Source organism: Phalacrocorax aristotelis, chromosome 14 (genome assembly GCF_949628215.1).
Source record: "Phalacrocorax aristotelis chromosome 14, bGulAri2.1, whole genome shotgun sequence".
In the NCBI taxonomy this organism is placed as follows: domain Eukaryota; kingdom Metazoa; phylum Chordata; class Aves; order Suliformes; family Phalacrocoracidae; genus Phalacrocorax; species Phalacrocorax aristotelis.
The window spans coordinates 8,209,800-8,230,415 of NC_134289.1; the positions used below are offsets into that span (position 1 = coordinate 8,209,800).

Consider the following 20,616-nt stretch of genomic DNA (forward strand, 5'->3'; position numbering starts at 1 on the left):
TCCTCCTGGCTCTCCCATCCCCAGGCAGCAAGCCTGCCACACACTGATGATGAAATGCCCCAGTGCTTTTCTGCAGTCATGCCTGGACCATGGGAGTGCTTTTCCTATACTGTCTGTGGTTACTTAGGAGCCAGCCCTAGAGATCTGTGTTGAGTTTGCATTCTCTGGAATAAAAACTCTTGCGAACATCAGAAAAAACTGGGCACAGGATTTGTAAATGGATGGCAATGCTGCGCCCGTGCCGTCAGCCCACCCTGCCGGCTTGTGCCAACAGCAGCAGTGGGGAGGGGGCAAGGGTACGTTCAGAGGCTCCGCTGGGCAGAGCTGCACATGGGAGCTGCGTTGGTTTGCTGTAGCATATATTCATTACCGGCTGCCTGTTGCATTACAAGCAACAGAGGTACTCACGTAGCCTGCAGGGATAAAGTTTGGCAACATCAGTACCTTGAGGATAAATGGAGTCCTGTGGAAAAAAGGCTTTGTTATGTGCCTCCGCAGCTACTGTCAGGGCTGAATTGCTTCATTACCTTTGTTCTTCTTTCCCAACTTGTTTTTCCTTTCAGTGCCATTCTGCATTATTGCTAACACTATTATTTCCGTTTAACTGCTACCTTAGTTCTCTGTCCTGGCCCAAATATGGAGAAAGGCTTTTCTCTCCCCTGGAGGTTTTTTCCCAGCAGTCCGAGAGCTGAGTCCTGTCAAGTGTTCAGCACTCTCGAGCACATTCCCATGGGATTTAGCACTTCAGAGGGCTGAGCCCATAAAACCAGACAAGCAAGGACTGATGCCCATTTCCACATGTAATAAGATCGTATTCTAACCTCAAGGTAGTGCAGATGTTTTTGTTTTTGCTTCCTTTCCCCTCTTCTGTTCACATGGTGGATTGATGGGATGGGGCATTGCAAAAGAAATGGGTTTTTATGGTAGCGCAGGAATGCGAGCAATTAGCACACAAGGGAAAAATAAGAGAGCTGCCACAATGTGCACATTCAGAGCCTGATCCAAAGCTCCTTTTATTCAGTCATGACAGAAATCCGTATCTAATTTTTCATGCTTTTTCAGAGGTTGTTAAATCTTTCATGGGTACAAATTTTTGGCAAAAACTGTTTAGTAAGATTCTTGCCAAAAGGTTTATGGTAGAATTCTGTAACGGAAAATAAAATAGATTTCTAAGCAGGGGTTATTCAAATCTGATGTCATTTTGTTTCTTGTACTTTTGTTATTTCTTGCCAATTTTTTATTAGATTTATTTGTCTCTTTCCATGCATTTTGCCCATGAAATGCTCCCCATTACTGACTGCAGAGAGTTTGGTTCAGCCTGCACTGGAGGAGTGGCATGGGAGCCTGAGCAGCTGTCAGTCAAACCTAGAACCAGCAGCTTTCATGAGCTTATTATTCAGAGGAGACTTATTTATGGAAAGTAAAAATGTGGCCATCCTGTAGGTGAGAAGAATTAAGGGCCTGTGCCCCACGTAAGACACGTGGGAAGCCTTTCCATTTGTGTATTCAGCTTGGCGCAGCCTCTCCGCTGCAGTCCCTGCCAGGCTGGGAGAGCTGCAGAATTGCTCTGCTCCATAAGTGCCCTCACCCCGGGAGGGACTGGCAGGATCAGAGCTGCTGGCCTTAGGAAGATAACACAGAGGTAAATTAAAACACAGACTACAAGTGCTGTTATAAGGTCTGTTCATCATGTTGTCCTCCATGCAACAAGCAACAGACCTAGGACCCAGCTCCCAGTGCTGGACTATACTCTGCCCCTTTTGCGGCACCATTTCCTTTCAGGTCTCCTTGGCTTGCCTCTTGGTTTGTCGGGGTTCCCCCCCTCCCATGGCATTAGCAATACAGCTGCAAACAAGCAAGTACAGACTCAGCACAAGCGCAGGCAGAGAGTTGTGGCATCTGATTAACAAGGTCTCCCTGAGTAGGCAGAACTCACTAATGAAAATGACCTTAATGAAAGATGTTTGTTTCTACTGCCGCTGCCACAGAGGCTTGAGACCCTGAGGAGACCGAGGTGCAGCTGCTGTTTATGCATTACAAGAATGTGATCTCAAGACTGAAAGGATTATGTCTTGATGGTGGCTGAAGAGGTCTGAGTGCTCTGTACGGCTCCTGTTCCCACTGCAGCATTGCCCCTGGTCTTTGGCGAAATTAAATATTTAGGATCTTCCCATCTTGCTTATTTCCGTCTGCTTTTAAACTCCTTTTTATCCGTCTGGGTAGGAGCCATCCAGCCACATCTTTTTTATCCACTGTTACAACAACACTAGATGTACAGGAGGAATAAAAGGGACTATGATCCCTCTAGTAACAAAACAAACAGGAAAGAAAACCAGAGCTCTGACAAATCTGCAGTGAACTTTGACACAGTACTGCAGCACCGACTGTATAGCTCCATTTATCTGGAGGTCCCTGGGAACACCCATCATCTGCAAATAACTGTTAAGAAAACCAGTGGAGCTGGCGGAAGACTTTGAGGAAGCGGTGCTTTGCTTCTCCTGCCCTGGAGAGCAGCAGAGAGAGGATACCAGCTGGTTTTGGCAGGACTACACTCCAGTGAGCAGGGTGACATTAAAGCACTTTGCTTTGCAAAGCTTCCTGGCATGTTCTGGGGCTGAGGCTTGCAGACTGCAGCCTTTGTATGGTTTAGTCCTAGGGATATAACCAAGCTTCCAGTAATCACAGTATTAAGTTTTCTCCCTGCCTTTCTAAAGCTCTTGGTATTGTGACAGTGATTTCCACTGGTCAAGGGTAAAATGAAGCCCACATAAGTATGATGCAGCAGAAATAATTTTATTCTTTAGTTGTGACGCAGATGCACCAGCTTTGTGTTTAAAAACAGCTTTTGTTGACAAGGTCATCTAATGTGCACTTCTAGCCCAACGCTGGTTTGAGATCTGACAAGTAAAACTGCTAGTGGGTAAGGTTTTTTTTTTTTCCCCAGCAAACATCCATCTTTATAACTGCATAGGATTAGAAATGTCAGTAAATCAGATCTACCTCCTGCCAATTGTGAACCCTCCTGCAATTTGTTTAACTACCCACCAGCAAGAGAATTGTGAAAGCTAGATTTCATGCGTGCTGAGTGTTGAGTATTTACAGCATTTATCCTTAAACTGTGCTTAAAGGAGCATGTAGCGAATTAAAACCCAAGATCCACTATACCTAGATGATCCCTGAGGTCCCTTCCAACCTGTGATTCTGTGATACCTTTAAAACTGCGTTTTCTTCCAAGAGACAGCTTTCAGTGCATCAATACATTTTTTCATTTTAAAGCTGAACACAGTAATTCTCACTAACTTGTTTTAAGGAATAACCTTGCTCATAGCGGCAGTAAGGAGTCAAAGGACCAGTACAGGCAGGCAGTACTGGTGTGCCAGGTAGTCTGGTGACCTTGCTGCTGGCCATGTGGTTTTATTTCTGGTTTTCATGGTTTTCATTGTAGTGGCTTTGGAGATCCTATTCATGAAAGGGAACCTCTCCATACCTCTGTGCTCCATGCGGTGAGAGGGACATCTGGGCCAGGGTCCCCTCCTGTCCCTTAGGGTGCCACGCGGGAGCCTGCTGTGGGAGTCTCTGAGCCCATGGGTGAGAGGCCAGGAAAGAGAAACTGGGCAGATAGTTCCCCATCTGCTATGCTTCTGATTAAAGTATTAAGCCTCCAGAATCAGTATTTCACCCCGTTTCGTTGTGGCTAGGAAACCTGTCAGGTTTCGGTTCCCAAAACCTTTACCCAGTCATCGCGCCCCTGCCGCAGCAGCCGCTGTGCTGTTCTCGTTTCTGTTTGCTCTCATGTGAAAGGAAGGAGCAGACTGCTGGCGTTGGGGCCCCGCTAACCGGGGGGCGGCCGGCCCCTTCCCTCCTCCTGTGCATAGCCTGATGTCGGTGCTTAGGCAGATATATAATTTCTCCTTCCCGTGACCCCTCAGCAGAGTCCTGCTGGGGAATGAATTGTGCGGGCCCAGCCCAGGCTCCATCTGAAGGCTTCAGCAGCCGTTTTGTTCTGCTGTGCTTCTTGTAGGGACGCCACCGTTCCCACGCCTGGGGACCTCAGCTAGGCCCCTTCAGCCCCACGGGTGTCTCAGGTGCAGGACCTCATCCTTGCGTCCCTGCGCAGTGATGCCCACCTGGCTGTGGAGCCTGCCCTTCTCTCGGTCAGGCTTCCTAAAGTATCAAAGTTCAACGAGTTTTGCAGTTTATATATAGCCTGTGAAAATGTGGGGAAAAAACCGTGTAAAATATCGGAAATTGTTTAATGACTTAATTATCAAGCGCTGATTTTAATATTGCTTTTAACATGAAATAAACAAAAATTCTGCACTTCTGAATAATGAGAAACGCTGACCGGGGGCTGGGTTGGCGGCAGAGCTGAGCTCTGCTCTCCGTACTCCCCTCTGGCTCCTGCCTCCCGCAGTCCCTCTGCAGCGAGGAAAACGAACAGCTTGGCTATAGAAAAGACCGCAAATGGCTGGTGAACAAAAGGAAAGGTTTCTTTGGTTTAGAGCTTAGAAATGGCATACAAACCTAACGTTACAATGTACATGCTGAAAAAGCTGTGTTTGTAGGGAAAATGGTTGAAAAAAATAAATATAGTATCACTATATTTGTTCATTATAGAGCAGTGCCAGGAGCTTTGTGTAGAAAACTATGTAGCGTATAGACAACAGTAAATAGGAATTATATTTGCCCTGTGCTGCTCAGTACGTGGAAGCATTATGAAAGCTCAATGTTAAGCTGTAATAGTCTCATTTCAAATATTATTTCATTGTTAATATTGGTATATGTTCTATACTATGTTTCTTTCTGCTTCCTCTCTCTAGTTGCCATTTTTTCCATAGTGGGTTGGGAGTGAGGGGAGAAGAAAAGTTTGAAGGACCTTTTTTGGTTTTGTTTATTTAAAGGGTTATTCTTTTACATGTGGGAATTTTGCATATGTAGACCCGCTACGTTATGATTATATTTGTTTTATTTATATGAAATAAATAAGCACAGACAATGGCTATTTTTGAAGCATCAAATGCAGTGCTTGCTTCAGCACTCAGGTTTGGAAACACGACTTTATGAGGTAAAATTGTCAAAGTTCTTCTGGAGCATAAGTTCATGACTGCCAGCTAGCTTTAGACTCTAAAGTAACATCATTTATTTAAAATTTGAACCATAATTCTTGTAGTGGTATTAAGTCACTAGCATAGCAGTTAGGAAACTGCTTTTACATTTATTTACGCTGGTCCTGTAAATTGCTGGTACTACAAGAAGCGATGGCTGGAGTGCTGCCGATCTCAGTAAGTCGTGCACCAGGCTGCCGAGCTCCTCGGCAGGTTGGCAGGCGTTACCGTGCCAGGAAAAGCGTCACGTAAGATACCTTACTCCATTTTGCAAATGCTGAGAAGTCTGTGTCTTTTGTGCGTGTGTTTGGCAAGCTATAGGCAGAGCTGTCTTTTCAAATCCCAAATTTCCCCCACCTTGTTTTGGTGTGAGACCATGTTTCTGTGTGTGCTGGGCACTGAGAAGCTGTGAAAAGCTGATGGATGTTGGATTAGAGATTATATCGTCATGAATTTGTGCCTCCATCTCATAGGACTCAGACTGACCGCAAGATGATTTGTTGCCCAGAGAGCTTCATGTCATGAATTAGTTAATAAGAGCAATGTGCTAGAAGCTCACTACAGGCTTTAAGGACACATTCTGTAGAATAAATGCACAGGTATTGGCATGCTAAATAAGCGAGGCTTTCATACTATTTGTGTGACATAAAGCAAACTGTTACATAAAGTTGAAGCTAGCATGTGCTTGTTGCTTGGATTGGTGTGGAAATATGTGTGGGTTTGGCAGAATATAGGCTATATTGCTAATCTTATAACACGTTCTTTAGGGTGAGGAAGCAAAAAACATTCCTGGTGAATCTGTAACAGAGGAACAGTTTACCGATGAAGAAGGCAACGTCATCACGAGAAAAGTAATCATGAATTACATCACTGCTCTGAGTCTTTGCATTCAAGTAACTTCTTTTAATATACTTTCTCCCTTTAGAGTCTAGGAAAAAAAAAAATCGATACTTTTCGTGTATTGCCTCCCACAGATCACCCGGAAGGTAGTAAGACGCATTGTTATCCCCCATGAGAGGAAAGTTGGTGAAATGGTAATGGAACGGGGACTGCCAGGAAATAACAGTAGACGCGGAGGGTTGTGTTGACTGCTAGAAAGCGCTGCTAAAGGGCTGGAGGTTTGCATTTAACAAGAAGCCTTGGCAAAGTGTGGTGCTTGCGGTTATTGACAAGTTGTGCGTGTGGGTAAGGGGGCAGGGGTCTCTGTGCTGTGTGCGGGCAGGGGCTGTGTCGAGGGGGCCCGGCTGAATTCTGCCAGCACAGAAGCATTAAGGTCGTCTTCTGTATAACAGGCAGCAGCCTTAGACCATAGGTTTGGGGCCTGTTTTGTGCATCAAGATGAGCCGTGTCTGTGGGTTTCATTAGGCCCTTGCAGAATTTGTGCTTTACACCCGTAGGTGTAGCATGTTGCTTTTTCACCAGCCCAAAGGAGTGAGCCGCAGTCTGGCCCCCACCGGCCTCTCGCTCACCTGCATAACACCCCTGTGCTAGTGACTGAGGGTTTGCAGGATTCAGGGGAACATGAACATACCCAAGCAATGGTAGCCTTTACAAGCAAACACTAAGACAGCATTTTGTCCCTGGCAATTAAAATCAGAAGCCTTTCTGCAGGGCTGGACTGTGCCCAGCTTCAGGCCCCCCCCAAAATGAAAGGAGGGTAGCAGGAAGGGCAGGTCTGTTGTGCCCCAGCACGCCCCAGCCCCTCTTGCAGGGGGCCCTGGGGGTGTGGGCAGGCTGTTCCTCGAGCTGTCCTCTGTCCCAAGGAGGCCTCGGGGCAACAGGCAGCATCTCTGGAGACAAATGGCTTCAGGGGAGCTCATGCCTTGCTCCCCAGCGCTTGGCCCTTGGAGGTCTGTGCTTCAGTACAGTTGTCATCGGGGTTAATGGAATTTTTGTCTGAGTGAAAACAGATTCAGAAACAAAGAAAGATAACAGATACTCTTTATTTGCTGCTAATAAAAAAAAAAAAAAAGAAAAGAAGAAAAAGGCGGGGGATGACACAGAAATAGGAGAGTTGAAACAAATGTATTTCCATCCCTTCTTTCATAGTCCTTTATCAGGGAAAAAATAAATCCTGCCCGGCAAAAGGGAAACATTTTCAATTTGCTGCACCAGATTAGATTAGTTGGAAACTACAAATAGTTACAAATACATCAATGCAGATTACCCAAGGGGTAAATTCTGCCGATAACCACGCATAAACAGATGCCTTTCTCTGATGTGAATGAGGCTTGTGATTACTGGAGTATTTATTTTTAGATTATTATTGAGCTACTTTTAATGAGCAAAGATAAACTTTATTTTAGGGTTTGCTGTTTTAAAGACACAAAACCTGCACTGCTTGTCACTGTCATTGGTTTTACTTCTGCACTGCTTCAGTAGTGGTTTTTGCTGGCTTTCTTCCTCCTCCCTTTATTCCATTACTAACCTGCTCACTTTAAAGCACAGACGTTGTGAAACATCATAACAGCAGCCACGGCCTGTGCTGTTGGAAACGTCCGCCAACCCCAGCTGGCCCGGGAGGCTGGCTGGGAAAGGTGATTTCCCTTGATGGTGGCACCGAATCCGGCTGCAGTTGATGGCAGAGGCTCTGCCGAGGGCTGCCAGCCGGGCGCTGCAACCCAGGGGTTGTGCTGAAATTATAGACCCGTGTTCTCTTCCTGAAGATGATATTTCAGGCCTGTGCTTTTGCAGCTCAGCAGAGTGGATAAGTAGATTGTGTGTATCTTTGAAATGAAGTGTTAATGTGATTTAACTGCTTTTTACTTATCCTGTTACAGCAAAATGTGGAGCCTGTTTTGGAAGCAGGTCTACAGTTACAAGCACTCTCAGCCAACTATGTTAATGTTTATACTTTTCCTTTAAAGCAGGGAGAAGCTTATAAGGTTAAGACAAAGAAAGAAGTCAGACTTGTGGAGAAGAAAAGTTACTCATGAAAGCCGACCACTGAACGGTCAGTGTGCAATTTTCTTCCATTGCTAAAGCTTTTTGCCAGCACACCCCTGGGCAGCACGGGGGCTAGCACCTGGGCAGCACAACGGCTTGTCTTCTGCTGCCTTGACGCTGCTTTCAGGCTGCAAAGCTGAATAGATGGCCCTTGATCTTGTAAGCAGAAAATGACCTGGAGTTCATATATAGAAACTGAGCTTTACTTCTTGGAACATAAAGCAAAGCAGTACTGAGGCACGTGTAAGATCTTGGGGAGTTTTACAAAGGGCAGTGTCTGTAATCCATGGCACTTTCTACTCCCAAAAGTCAGTTTAAACACAAATAGTGAAGGAGCTGCACACAAGTAAATCCAGTGGGAGTGAAAGGCTTCTTCCACCATCAGGCATGTGATCTGAGGGCAGTTATGCAAGTCAAAGTCCTTGTAAGAGCCAATGAAGTGTCTCAGTATTTGCCAGCAAATAATCCTTACCAACTGTTTCTTGTGTATTTTATTGATCCGGCCTTAACGATTGTTGCAAAGCAGCAGCTGACAGTATAAGGGCTTCCCAAAGTAAAACCAAATGCACAGACCAAGACACCCTTGCAGGGGCTCTGTAAAGGCGTGCTGGAGCACTGTGAAGCCAGAGGCTGCTTTGTCTTGATCACACAGCAAATGTGCTTGTAAATACAGGAGGAGCCAGTCTGCATCTGCCAATGCTGGTCAGTCAGTCATGGCTTCAAGTGCATATGTTTACCATGCTCATGTCCTTTTTTTTTTACTCAGAACCCTCCTTAGCTTTGGTGGGTTTTAGGAATTGGGCAGAGGAAGAGTTTATGAAGTGCGAGTCTATGTGCTATCCTTTTCCTATACATCTGCTATAGGACTGACTGTAGAATTTAAGAACAGGATAAACAGGACCTGGAAAACATGCTGGGTAGTGATGTGGAGGTAAAGGACAGAAGCAGAGTCTCTCCTGAGTCACTAGTCCCTTCCAACTGCCTCGATGTAAGGTAGCCCCTACAGCCACCTGGCCATAGAGGCCTTCTTGCTTGTGAGTAGTGCCATTTGAGACCAGCGGCACTCGCCGTGTGGGATCTAGCTGACGGCTTTATGGGATCCCTAAGGAGCGAGCTCTGCAAGGTGACTGGCATGCTTTCGGCATCTGGTAAGCACATACTGCGTCCACCTAGCATGACTGCTGAATTCCCACTTTTATTGAGTGCCCTCCCATGTGTGCTAATAGAATAATACCGCTTCACAGGGCTTGCTGCTCAACACACTCATAAAATATTTAATGCTCTGCAAAGAGAGGTGATTCTTCTGACACACCTTTCTCCTTCAAGGAGCTCAAGGATGTGGGAGGAAAGCAAGCCAAAGGGATGGCGCTGCTTGTATGAAATTGTGTCCCAAGTTGGCTCTGTGCTTCTCCACTGTCAATCTGCAGGGAGAAACCAGTGAAAATTTGTGAATTTGAAAGCACTGAAGGCAAGCTGGGGCATTGAACCCCATAAGGAGGGCAGGTAAAGAGCCTGCCAGCATAGAAGCGTGGTACAACACACATTGGGGATAAGGGAGAAGCATTTAGTTTTAAAACAAAATGGCATTAATAAAGCAGTTTTTGCCTCGTGCACGAAACATATTCTGACCTTCAGAAAGCCAGAGTCTGAGTTCCTCAGAACCAGATTTGCTCCCCTGACTGCTGATACATTTCTCCTGTGATTTCCAGTAGCTCTTCTGTGCTAGATCCCCGAGGAATGTGGAGAGTCTTCCTTAGAAAATAGAACTTTGCTCAGCAGGGAACTTGCCCCATAAGATGAATCTCTGTCATTTGAACTTTGACACGATAAGCATGACCAAATGTACATTAAGTAATTATGAGCCCAGTCAAGGGTCTATTGAAAGCATTTTATTCGAATGCAGAAGTGGATGTATTTGCACAGACAGGGGTTTCTGATAGAAAACCAGTTTGTTTCTTGATCACAAAAGACCAAAAAAAAAAAAATCCTGTTTGGGAAGCAGAGGTGTTGCTTTTCCTTTGAATGTTTGAAAAAAAATCGTGTTAGATTTTGCTATAAAATATCTTTGTCACCATTGCAAATAAACCTGTTGCTAAATATAGGTTGCAAGGAAAAGCCAGGAACTTCTGCATGCAGTTCTGCAGGATGGCACTGTGGGTGCTGGAGTGACTGCTGCAATGTGAATAGGCGCCTTTTAGCAGCGGGACAGATTTGACATCCGTAGATGTGGGCAAGGACAGATTGCTTTAGCACAGAAGGAGAGCGCAAGCACTCCTGGGGAATGTGCGTGGACCTGTGATATGATTAGTAAACAGGCATGTCCATGCCAGCCTGAATCCCACAGGCGCTGCGCAAGCCGCACTCCCAGGCCGGCCTCCCTGCACCTGGGGGCAGGGGAGCCCACAGGTCTTCCAGCTCCTGTTTGCCAGTGCGTTTGTACTTCTGCCTCCTTGCTGCAAAACATCACTGCTGTACAGCAGATGTAACCGACTTGCTGCCCTTAGGTGCCTGGCTGGTTTTGGATGGACGAGAGAGCAGGAGTTGGACCCCCGTCTCCTCGGTGCCTCTCAGGCGAGCCAGGCAGGAGGTGGATGGGACTGCTCCTCTTCCTCGCTTTGTCCTTTGCCCAGTCTCTTAAAGGCTGGGCTCCACATTCCTGGCTCTCCCAATCACATTCCCCGAGCGACTGGCAGAGGTGGATGTGCAAGGAGTGCAGGTTTTCCACCGCTGTGGGGATGCTTGCAAACAATAAAACAAAACGTGCTGTGAAAGCAGCAGCGCTGTCATTCTGGAGACGATGCTATTCCTTCTGCTATAGAGAGTACCTGTTCCTTGTCATCATTGGATCTGATGAGCTGGTACTTTGTCTGGGGTGATGAAATGCAGCGTGTGGCAAACGTATTTGTAAATCAGCTCATGAGCAATGTGGACATCTGCAGCTGCATTTTCCCTTTGTGTTGGGGGCTCAGCTAATGTCATTACCTACCTAGAAAGTGTGTGATTTGTCCTGTTGCAGAATTCTGTAATGCCAATTAGAACTTTTCTGTTTAGCCAGGGAAAGGCACAAAACTGATTCTAACAAGATATTCTGAAATGATTTGTGCTGTCTTTTCTTTCCGTAGGACTGTGTGCTTTTACTGCCAGTATTCTAGAGGGACACTCATGGAAGAAAAATCAACAGGAATTAAACATTCACCTATAAAAGTGTGTGTGTGTTTGCTGCTTCCACACATTAACCGCATGGTTTTTATGCAAAAGCAAAAACAAAAAAAAAAAACCAAACAAAAAAATTAATTTAGCATGAGCCAATTTACAGAGCATGGAAATTCACATTCATTCACAGGATTGGAGGGTGCGCAGTAACCAATGCCGTGTATATACAAGATGCCATGCTGTTAACAGCTTCTTTCAAGCAGTTTGATGTCATCTCAAAAGAAATAAATTCCTGTGGCCAGAGGGAATGTACGGAGACGAAATGGTTAAACCATGGAAAGACACTAAAATTACTAAAATCCACAACAGCTCGCCTTATTTTTCTTGGACCCAAACTGTCAGGGTATAAAACACTATTTGTTTCTTTTTTAAACATCAATAGTTCTGCTGTAAATAAATAACACTGTATAAATTCTAACAAAATAGAATAAATGTTGATAAGGCACTGCCTTTCCGATCACAAACAGAATATTGCAAATGCATTGAGCAGGCTAGGTGTCTCAAATGGCTGCACCTACAGGGATATTCTGGGTGTATCTTCACAGATTCTTGTATATTAGCAATTATAATGTTTGTATATGCAAAAACGCTAGCTTGATTTTAAAAAAATCTTTAAAATCTGCTGCAAATTTAAATGATTCCCAAAATGAGGAATTCTGTAGTTCTGTGAAAATTTTTCTTCAGAGTACTAATATTTTGATGCATGTGTTTCACCTTATTTTGATTAAATCTTTTCCAGTTTTGCAAACACTATACCGCAACATGAAAAATAAGATTTTATCTGTAAACACAAAGCCCTTCATCTAATATTTGTTGCTGTTGCCAATTTTTCAATGAAATGACCTGAAACCCATAACATATACAGTAGTTGCATTATGGGGAGGGGGGTGCTATCCGTTCTCGCTTTATAATGGGGGTAATGCTTGCAGCTTTAGAAGTGGGTTGGTGCTCTAAGGAGCACAAGTTTGGGATATTTTTAAATGAACTGAAGAGGAGATTATTAGCTAATAGACTGGCAGCACGCTGTAAAATTATTACTGTATTGTGTACTGGCTATAAGATGTAGAATCTTTCAGTAAGCCAATCATCTGTAATCATCCTAGCAGTGTAATATTAGGTTGTTAAGGCTGCTGTGTTTTAAAGGGCATTTTTATTTGGGTTTTGGTGAAATACTTTAATTTGTTGATTATATTCATATGGAAACAGCATTCATTGATAATAGCTCTAATTACATATGTATGAAAACAACAAACACTGGATGATCTAGTTGATTATTTAAGCATAAAATAAATTGTGTTAAAACTCTTGGATCACGTGTATTTGGCAGTGTTCTTGTACCCTACAGACGTGCGGCTTCACAAGGCCAGCTGTTAAACACCCCTGGCTTTTTCCTTCTTTTCCTCTCGGTGTCTTTTGTCTGATCCGCCTCCTCGTCTTCCCAGTGTGACAGGCCATCCCTTGGCAGGCTGTCCCCAGGTGGGAGGAATGGGAAGAAAACACAGCAGCCAGCACATCCTCAGCAAAGCTAAGGAGAACCCACCTCCCTGGGACGTAGGAGACCTCCTCGGGTGTGGGGAAAGGCCCTGTGCAGCAGGGGTACGCGCAGCCTCTTCTCCAACACGTGTTAACTATGGATATCCTTTCATTTCTTTCGCCCCATCGAGAACCAGAAGAAGCACTACCGAAGGCAGCATGTATCAGTCAGACCAATAGCCAGCTCACTGCAGATGATGTAAATAAAGTGTACATCTCCTGTATATTGCACGCACTTCCCATGTATTACAGGTGACGGACCGCTATATATATAAAAAGTGGCCAAAACAAAGTTCTGTAGGCAGCATCGGTACACGCTCGCTGCTCTGGACTACGGGCTTCTGCTTGGGTGCAAGAAATAAATTTTATTACTCAGGGTTCAGTTTTACCCGGCGTTGGAGGCAACATGAGGATGATGCATTTTACCCCAGCTTGGCAGCTGAGGAGGCACTGCTGCTAAGGATCCAAGTCAGCCTGCTGCTTGTTATCTGCTGACCCACGCAGGAACCGGTCCTCGCCTGGGGTCAGTCAGCAGAGCTGTCCTGACTGTGGTGAGCAGCGCTCGGCTCCAGGAGAGCGTAACAGGTTGGGTTGTCAGAGTTGCCATGTTATTAGCACTGGCAGTAAATGAGGTGGTTTTCATCACTTTAGCAACCAGTCTGTGTTGCAACGTGCGTGTTATCTAGGTCAGGATGCCGCTGGTACAATGCTGATGGCTCAGGTCCTTACGCCAGAGTCTGGAGGGCAAATGCCACTTAGGCTGCTGGAGAACAAACATCTTATTGCAGGTCACAGTCTGACAGCAGTGATTGTACTCCTGGAGACCTCGCTGTCCGATGCCTCCCTCCCGCTCGCCGGTACCCAGAGCAGCTGAATGAAAAAGGATGTTTTTAGTAAATGGTGTGTGGATGTATATATTTAATATTATATGACAATTTTACAGTTGGATGCAAGGCTGAGGTGACCAGTGGGAAGGCAGGATCAGCGCAGTAGAAAAGCCTCACTTCACCCCTCTGTGCCAGCATCCAAAAGGCAGCATTTCGTTCGACTCATCTCTCTGCTCTGCCTGGTCCCCTGTTAGTGCCTGACACTGATGAGGAAGAAGGCTGGGACTGTACCTGGAACGGTCGTTCTGGCAGGCAGAAGCTCTCTTTGTGTAGGCAGACAAGTGGGGTTGCCCATGCAGGTGGCGGAGGTGTGTAGCAGTTCCCTGCCGCTGGTGGTGATTTACGTGGCACTTTCAAGCTCGGGGTGTTGGTCTTGACTGTGACAGCAGCCGTGAGTAGCTGCTGGCTCACCTCGAGGCTCCTGAGGACGCTTTTGCAGCAAGGCCCAGCCATGTGTAGCGCCCAGCCCCCGAGGAGGCTGTGACCGTGGCAGACGCCTCTCGAGCCACCCGGGCCAGCACGATACGTGCCTGGGCAGGGCTGTCCCCCACCGCCGGCAGGTGCCGGTCCCCCAGCTCCTGCCGTGCAGGCCGGCCGTGTCGCCGCTCGCTGCCTCCCCTGACGCTTGGATACAATGGAGATGGCAAAGGTTGGAACGGGAACTCTGTAGCTAAATTTGCAGAGTTTAGAATTTCACATTACATGTTGCACAAACAGGATTTTCTGGGTGTTGGTGTGTTTTGCACTGCATGTATTGATTCCAACTGTAGCTCAGGATATTTGGGAAAAACAAGGTTGAAGCATGAATGGTCATTTGAGAAGGAAAACAGAAGTCTTGCCAGTACTAGCGAACAGCGCAGGCAGCCCTGGAGTGGCTCTACCTCTTCTGTGCGCTTTTGTCTTTTTTTCATATTTTCTCCAGTGTGAACATTCCCCTTAGAGGCAAAATCGTAAGTCATGGGACTTTCATTGCATCTATTAAAATAAACCCGATTGCTAAATATGGCATTCTTTTCATCCTTTGATATTTGATTTAGCACCACCTAATAATAATGCTGCAGAGTATTCTACCGTACTTTTTCCATTTCTGAAAGAATATCAATTACATTTTATTTGTGGCCAGTAATAGTTTTAATGTCAGAAATTCTAAAAGCTCCAGTAGTGCAGAGCTGACGTTAGTGGGATAAATGGCAGTCGCTTGCAGAATTGCAGCACCCTGCTAATTAATTCTAATTTCCTGGGGGGTTGCTTAACACGGGCTCTGTCAGTTGCACACACAGTGCAGGAAATCGAGACGTGGGCTACAGGAGGCTGCTGCAGCCTGGTGTGAGGGGTGTGCGCCCCCAAGAAGCTCTCCATGGCCCCTACAGAAGGAGTTTATAACTGTGGTTTCTCTGGGCTCAATCAAGTCAATAGAATTTTATGAAACTCTCTGAAGCCCATCAGTGGCAATTTTTATCACATAACCTATACAATGACAGCGAACTCGGCTCAAGCAGCTTGGCCTGGAGGAAAGCAGGGGCTGCTGTGGTGGTGTGAGGCCCTGTGCTGTCAGAGGGCTCCGCAGGGGCAGCAACGACGGCACCAGGGCAGCTCCCCGTCCCCCCAGCCCCCTGCCCAGGAAGGGGGTGCAAGCCGGAGGGCTGGGGGTTGCCTGGCTGAGGCCGGTGCAGGGATCCTGGGCAGGGTATCAGCAAGGAGCTTATTTTTGTGCATGATGTATGAAAATGAAACTGCCGACCCATTGCATCCTTGGCCCTGGGGTTATGCCCTGGAAGTGCCATGGGGGCAGCAGGAGGGGGCATATGCAAACTGGACCTCTATTTTTGAGGCAGATCCCACCAAACCAGGGCTGGAGGAAGAAGAGCTCCCAGCTCAGCTCCCTTCTAACCCCTGAGCTAGCGAGGGAGGGAAAAGGTGGTGATAGTGAGGAGGAAGCTATTCTTGCTTTGTTGAAAGCACAGCAGTTTTCCAATGGAGACGCAGACCCCAGGGTGGGGAGGGAGGAGATGGGAAAGTTAGACCCAGCCTGCTACAAAGTGCTTGACATAAAAAATAGTCCATTACTGGGAGAGAAAAAGGTTAGCGAAGGACAGAAAAATGAGCTGCTCAAGAAAAATCTATGTATGTGCCACGTTCTTCGTAACTGCTGATGCTAAAAACAGTATGCTAACTGTGCACGGCTTTATTTATTTGACCCTAAATCCTGGAGGAAGGCAAAGATTTATAATAAAAGTTTTATTGGTACTTTTCCCATCACGCTAATGTTCAATTATTGAGAGCCATTTGGGCTATAAAACAGCAACGCACAGCAATCCCCTGTTCACCAACCTCCTTGGAAAGCTTCCAGAGGCTGGATAACATTACGGCACGGCCAGACCAACAGAACCAACCTAGTGTGAACTCTGAAAAAAAAAAAATCCCTGGGAGAACCAAGATGCAAAAGCAAAGCCCCAGAGCTGAAGATGCGTTAGCTGCTGGGTGGCTCCTGCATGGCACATTTTCATAGCCAGATGCTCTGTCCTGCAGAGAGACGTCTAGTACAGGTTTCTGGTTGGATAATTGTTGGTCAGAAAAGCACAGTGGCATGGCATTATTTTTGTCTGAATGGCTTGTTAGAAAGCATATTTCATCCTGCATCAATAGATACCTTAATCCACCACAGTAGTGAATTAGGGGTTTTTCTGCTCATACAAATGGCTTTCAAATCGAGGTTTCTCCCCTTCCACAACCCTTCTACAATGGTAAAACTTCCACATATGCACTCAGTTTTCCCCCTTGACTATTCCCTTGTATACAGGTCAGAATTTTTTTTTAAGGCTGTTTCAGTTTATTTTCCTAGCAATATTTTCCATTAATTGCATTTTAATGCAACTTTGTCTTTCCTTTTTATTTTTTCCCCCTCTATTGCGGTCAGGTACTCCGAGTACTGTACAGAAATTTTTCCTGGGGTTGAATACCTTCACTTGGTCTTTTCAGACTGTAACTACTAAATATCTGAATAAAATTGTATTGTTACAGAAGGTCTTCTAGCTAAGTAATGAACCTCTGGAATTATATTAAGGAATACATTAAAACTTTGAACATACCTCTTCTAACCCCTCACGCCTAGCAATGTATTTTATACAAATGTTTCTACTGTTGATGTGAGTTTATTAAATACTGTTTCTAATTGCCCCTTACCTCCTGTAATGATAGCTTCTGTGAATAAATCCCTGCCTTTTTATTGCTTCTTGATGTAAGTGTCTGCTCTGCTATTATTACAGTGCTGTTGACATTTTGAGATTCTCTATTTGGACCACCTCCCCTTGCCCCCTTAGAGTTTTGCGTTTATTTTTTGTACAATAAAAAAATATTAGGGCAAGGAGGACTGGCCCCTCGTCCTGCCAGCGCTGTGGTGGGGACAGGCTGGTTGCGGTGGCTTTGTAACCCCCGCCTGCGGTGGGGTACAGGGCCCCGCAGCGGTGCCCCAGGCAGCCTTGCAGCTGGGCGAAGCTGTGGTGCGGGGCAGCCTCTATAAGCCTTTAAAGGGGGGGGGGTTGCTAATTGTGCTTATACCGCATATTTGTACTTTTTAATTGGTTTGGTCAACATCTTACAGATGTGCAAAGCATGTGAGGGTTTTTTTGGGGTGCTAATTAGGATAAAATTTTCTCTCCCTGTTTAATCTATTAATTTGGAGTTGTTGGCTGTAATTGTAATTAAATATATGGGTGCTGTTTTTTAAATGACTAAAATGCTGTTATGACAAGAAGGATGCCGTCTCAGATCTAAACATCAAGGGCCCTTGAATTTTCCTCCCACTCCCCCACTGACTCAGTGTTTGTCATTGGGCAAGTACCTCAGCTCGCTACCTCCCTTTCTTGCCTTCCAGGGCTATTGTGCGAATTAATTAGATAATGTTTCAGCACGGCTTTGAACAGGAGAGTGCTACAGAAGTGCCAAGTTATAATTTATTGTTATGAAAGCTGGCGGGCTGGCGGAGAGCAAGACCTCTGATGCAACCCCAGCAGAGAGGGATGGCGAGGCGGCCGAGGGAAAGCTCCCCTCTCGCCTCAAGATCCCTCGTCTCCGCGCCTGCTGTCTGCAGCACCTTCAGCCTGCTCTAGAAATGTTCTGCTGAAGGCAGCACCAGCAGCTGGGTGCTGTGATCCTGGGGACGCAGCCCCGGCTTAGCCACACTGAGGACGCCGCCTGTACCTCCCAGTCTGTTTTCAGACTACTTTTGGTGTCCAAAGGAGCAGCGGCCACATCATCCGGAAAATTATAGCACTCCAAATCAGCAAAGCACTTAAGATTAACATTGATAGTTCTGAAGAGTGGCTTAAGGTTAAGCACGCCGTGGGGCATGCTGGGTATGATTAGCCTGGAGCAGGTGCATGTTTTGCTGATGCAGGTTTTCAAAATACTTAGGCCTTGATTCAACGAGACACTCAATCGCGAGCAGTCCCACTGAAGGCAATGGAAATAGCTGGCTGATCAAAGCTGGGCAGCTGGATGAGGAAAGAACATTAAGTTACAAACCTGTTTGTTTAGAAATGCGTTTGCTTTGAGGAGCACGTGTGTGCGCAGACAGAGGCGGCGCAGCAAACCGGCCTGCCTGCCGTTGCCAGCGCTGCTCAGCGTGTACATGAAATAACACTTCCTCACGACCCGGCTGTGTTCAGCCAGCTTCCAGAATACCAGCAGACCTATTTAAAAGCAATTCTACTGCATTGTAATGATCTGCCCAAAACAGTGCGCCTTACGTCTCAAATCCTATTTTAATCCCCTGGGTATTTATCCCAAAGCCCGCGTTGGTGGAGCAGCTCAGCCCGGGCGCTGCTGTGGGGCTGTGGGGCTGGTGGCCACCCTGGGCGGTGGGGCTGTCTGGCCCTGCAGACCTGCAGGGGTTGCTGCGGGGCATTTTAGGACAGCATCTAAAAGCTCTCCTCACAAGACCTCACGGACATCATCCAGCTGGTCTGTGGAGACCTGTGCATCTATGGCAGCATCTCTTGATGCTGATGCTGCGATGGTTTGAGAGAACCCTGCCCTAACAAAGCCCAGGGATGGGAAACGCAGCTGCTCTGGGTGGTGCCGAGGGTCGCTGGTGCATTTTAATGGCATCAGAGCCAGGCGGGTGGTGCAGGACCGTGTCTAGCCCTAAAAGCCCTGAGCTGATGCAACCCGTCGGGGCCAAGGTGTGGCTGCACCAGTGCTGGATGGGGACCCCATTTCCCCCCCACCCCCCTATTTTGTGCTCTGGTTGCAGGGCAGTGTAACGTGCTGGGTCAGACACACGGACAGGCATGGCAGAGAATAGCACCCGTGTCTGAAAATCACAAGCAGCCCTTTTACTGCTTTTCTTGTGATTAAGAGACCAAAAATAAAATGACCTGCACTTGTATTCCCAGGCAGGCAGAAAGAATAATTACTTTACAGAGATGGAATTCCTTCATATATTATAGCTATTAAAAAAGAGTAAAATTTGAAATTTACTGTGGCACGGAACAAAAAGGTAGTGCAGTTAGAGATAATGAAATCCTTACTTGCCATTAACAGAAAAATTACTGTTGTTAGAAGACCCCTTCATAAATAATTGAGAAAGCAATTATACAGTCTTGGTGACTAATTTATCCAGGAGCAATACGGGCCACAGTATGCCATGTAATGAGCGGTGCGCGCGCGCCGTTACAGCGCACTGCAAGTCGTGCCTTTCGTCAGCTGCTCCACAAAGGAATAATAAAAAAAAAGGAGAAACTAATGCACATATTAGAAAATGCATTATCTGAAATGAGAGATGGGTGTTAATATATCTTAATTTAAAGTGGTTTTACGGCAGTACGGAGGCCTGAATTCGCACGACACTTTGTGCCGCAAAGGGGAGCAGGACGGGGGGGGGGGGGGGCGGCCTGTGTCTGTACATTATTTTGCAGAAAGATTATTTTTTTGAAAAAAAACAAAGGTTTTCAGGTGTTTGAATTGCGGGTAAGTGAACCCCTGCGGCTCCAGCCTCTCGCTGCGGCGCTGCTGGGTGAGCCCTGCCTTCTCCGACACACGGCGCAGGTTTAGAGCAACGAGCGGGTGTTTTTTCCCATATACTGAGGTAAAAAAGTCCAAGGGCCGCGCGCAAGCGGCTTGCCGCGGACAAGTTAACATTTAAACAAGGGTTTCCACGCAAAATCCGCGCCGCCGCGGAGGCCTGGCCGCCGCTGCCCCGCAGCCGAGCGCCGCTCGTCCCCGCCGCCGACCTGAGGGCCCGGCGCGGTGTGCAACGGGCGGCGCCGGCGGCGGCGGGACCGCCCGGCAGGGGGCGCTGTGGGCGGCCGGCGGTGGCGGGCGGGCCCCTCTTGGCGCGCGGGGAGGCCGCGGCGCCGGCGCGCGGCGGGCACCGCCCCCTGCTCGCCTGGCGGCGCGGCGCGGCGCGGCGCGGCGCGGCGGGCGGGAGCGGCGGCGGCGATGGCGGACAGCGCCAGCGAGAGCGACACGGACGGCGCCGGCGGCAGCGGTGGCGGCGGCGGCGGCGGCGGGGTCGGCGGCCCGGCGGGTCCGCTGACGGCGGGCGGCCCGTCGGCGGGGCCCGGCTCGGGGGTGGCGGTCGGCGGCTCGGGGGGGAAGGCGGGCGGGATCGTGATCTCGCCGTTCCGTCTGGAGGAGCTGACGAACCGCCTGGCCTCGCTGCAGCAGGAGAACAAGGTGCTGAAGATCGAGCTGGAGACCTACAAGCTCAAGTGCAAGGCGCTGCAGGAGGAGAACCGCGACCTGCGCAAGGCCAGCGTCACCATCGTGAGTGCGGGCGGCGCCGCGCCGGGCCCGGCGGGGCGGTGCGGGGGGGGTGCGGGGGTGCCCCGCCGCCGGGGTGTCCGCGCGGGGCGGGCCCGCTGCCGCCGCCCGCCCCTCAGCCCCGCCGCGGCCTTCCCGCCCCGCCGGGCACCCGCTCCCCCCCGGGG

General features: G+C 47.7%; 2 protein-coding genes across 10 annotated transcripts in view; both read left to right on the forward strand.

Moving 5' to 3' along the window:
- Positions 1-12,574, forward strand: part of ANK3 (ankyrin 3) — a 375,938-nt gene extending 363,364 nt beyond the window's left edge. For 7 of the 8 annotated variants that reach the window (XM_075109653.1, XM_075109651.1, XM_075109649.1 and 4 more), the window contains 2 exons: positions 7,973-8,058; positions 11,174-12,574. In XM_075109653.1, coding sequence (XP_074965754.1) covers positions 7,973-8,041 — 69 coding nt within the window. In that variant the 3' untranslated portion in view covers positions 8,042-8,058; positions 11,174-12,574. Of the gene's footprint in view, positions 1-5,872; positions 5,957-6,079; positions 6,140-7,972; positions 8,059-11,173 lie in introns of all 8 variants that reach the window. The other variant, XM_075109657.1, reaches the window with a different exon arrangement.
- A 7,483-nt stretch (positions 12,575-20,057) lies between these two features.
- The window catches only part of CCDC6 (coiled-coil domain containing 6), a 52,568-nt gene continuing 52,009 nt past the window's right edge, over positions 20,058-20,616 (forward strand). For both annotated transcript variants that reach the window (XM_075109763.1, XM_075109764.1), the window contains exon 1: positions 20,058-20,452. In XM_075109763.1, coding sequence (XP_074965864.1) covers positions 20,126-20,452 — 327 coding nt within the window. In that variant the 5' untranslated portion in view covers positions 20,058-20,125. The remainder of the gene's footprint in view (positions 20,453-20,616) is intronic.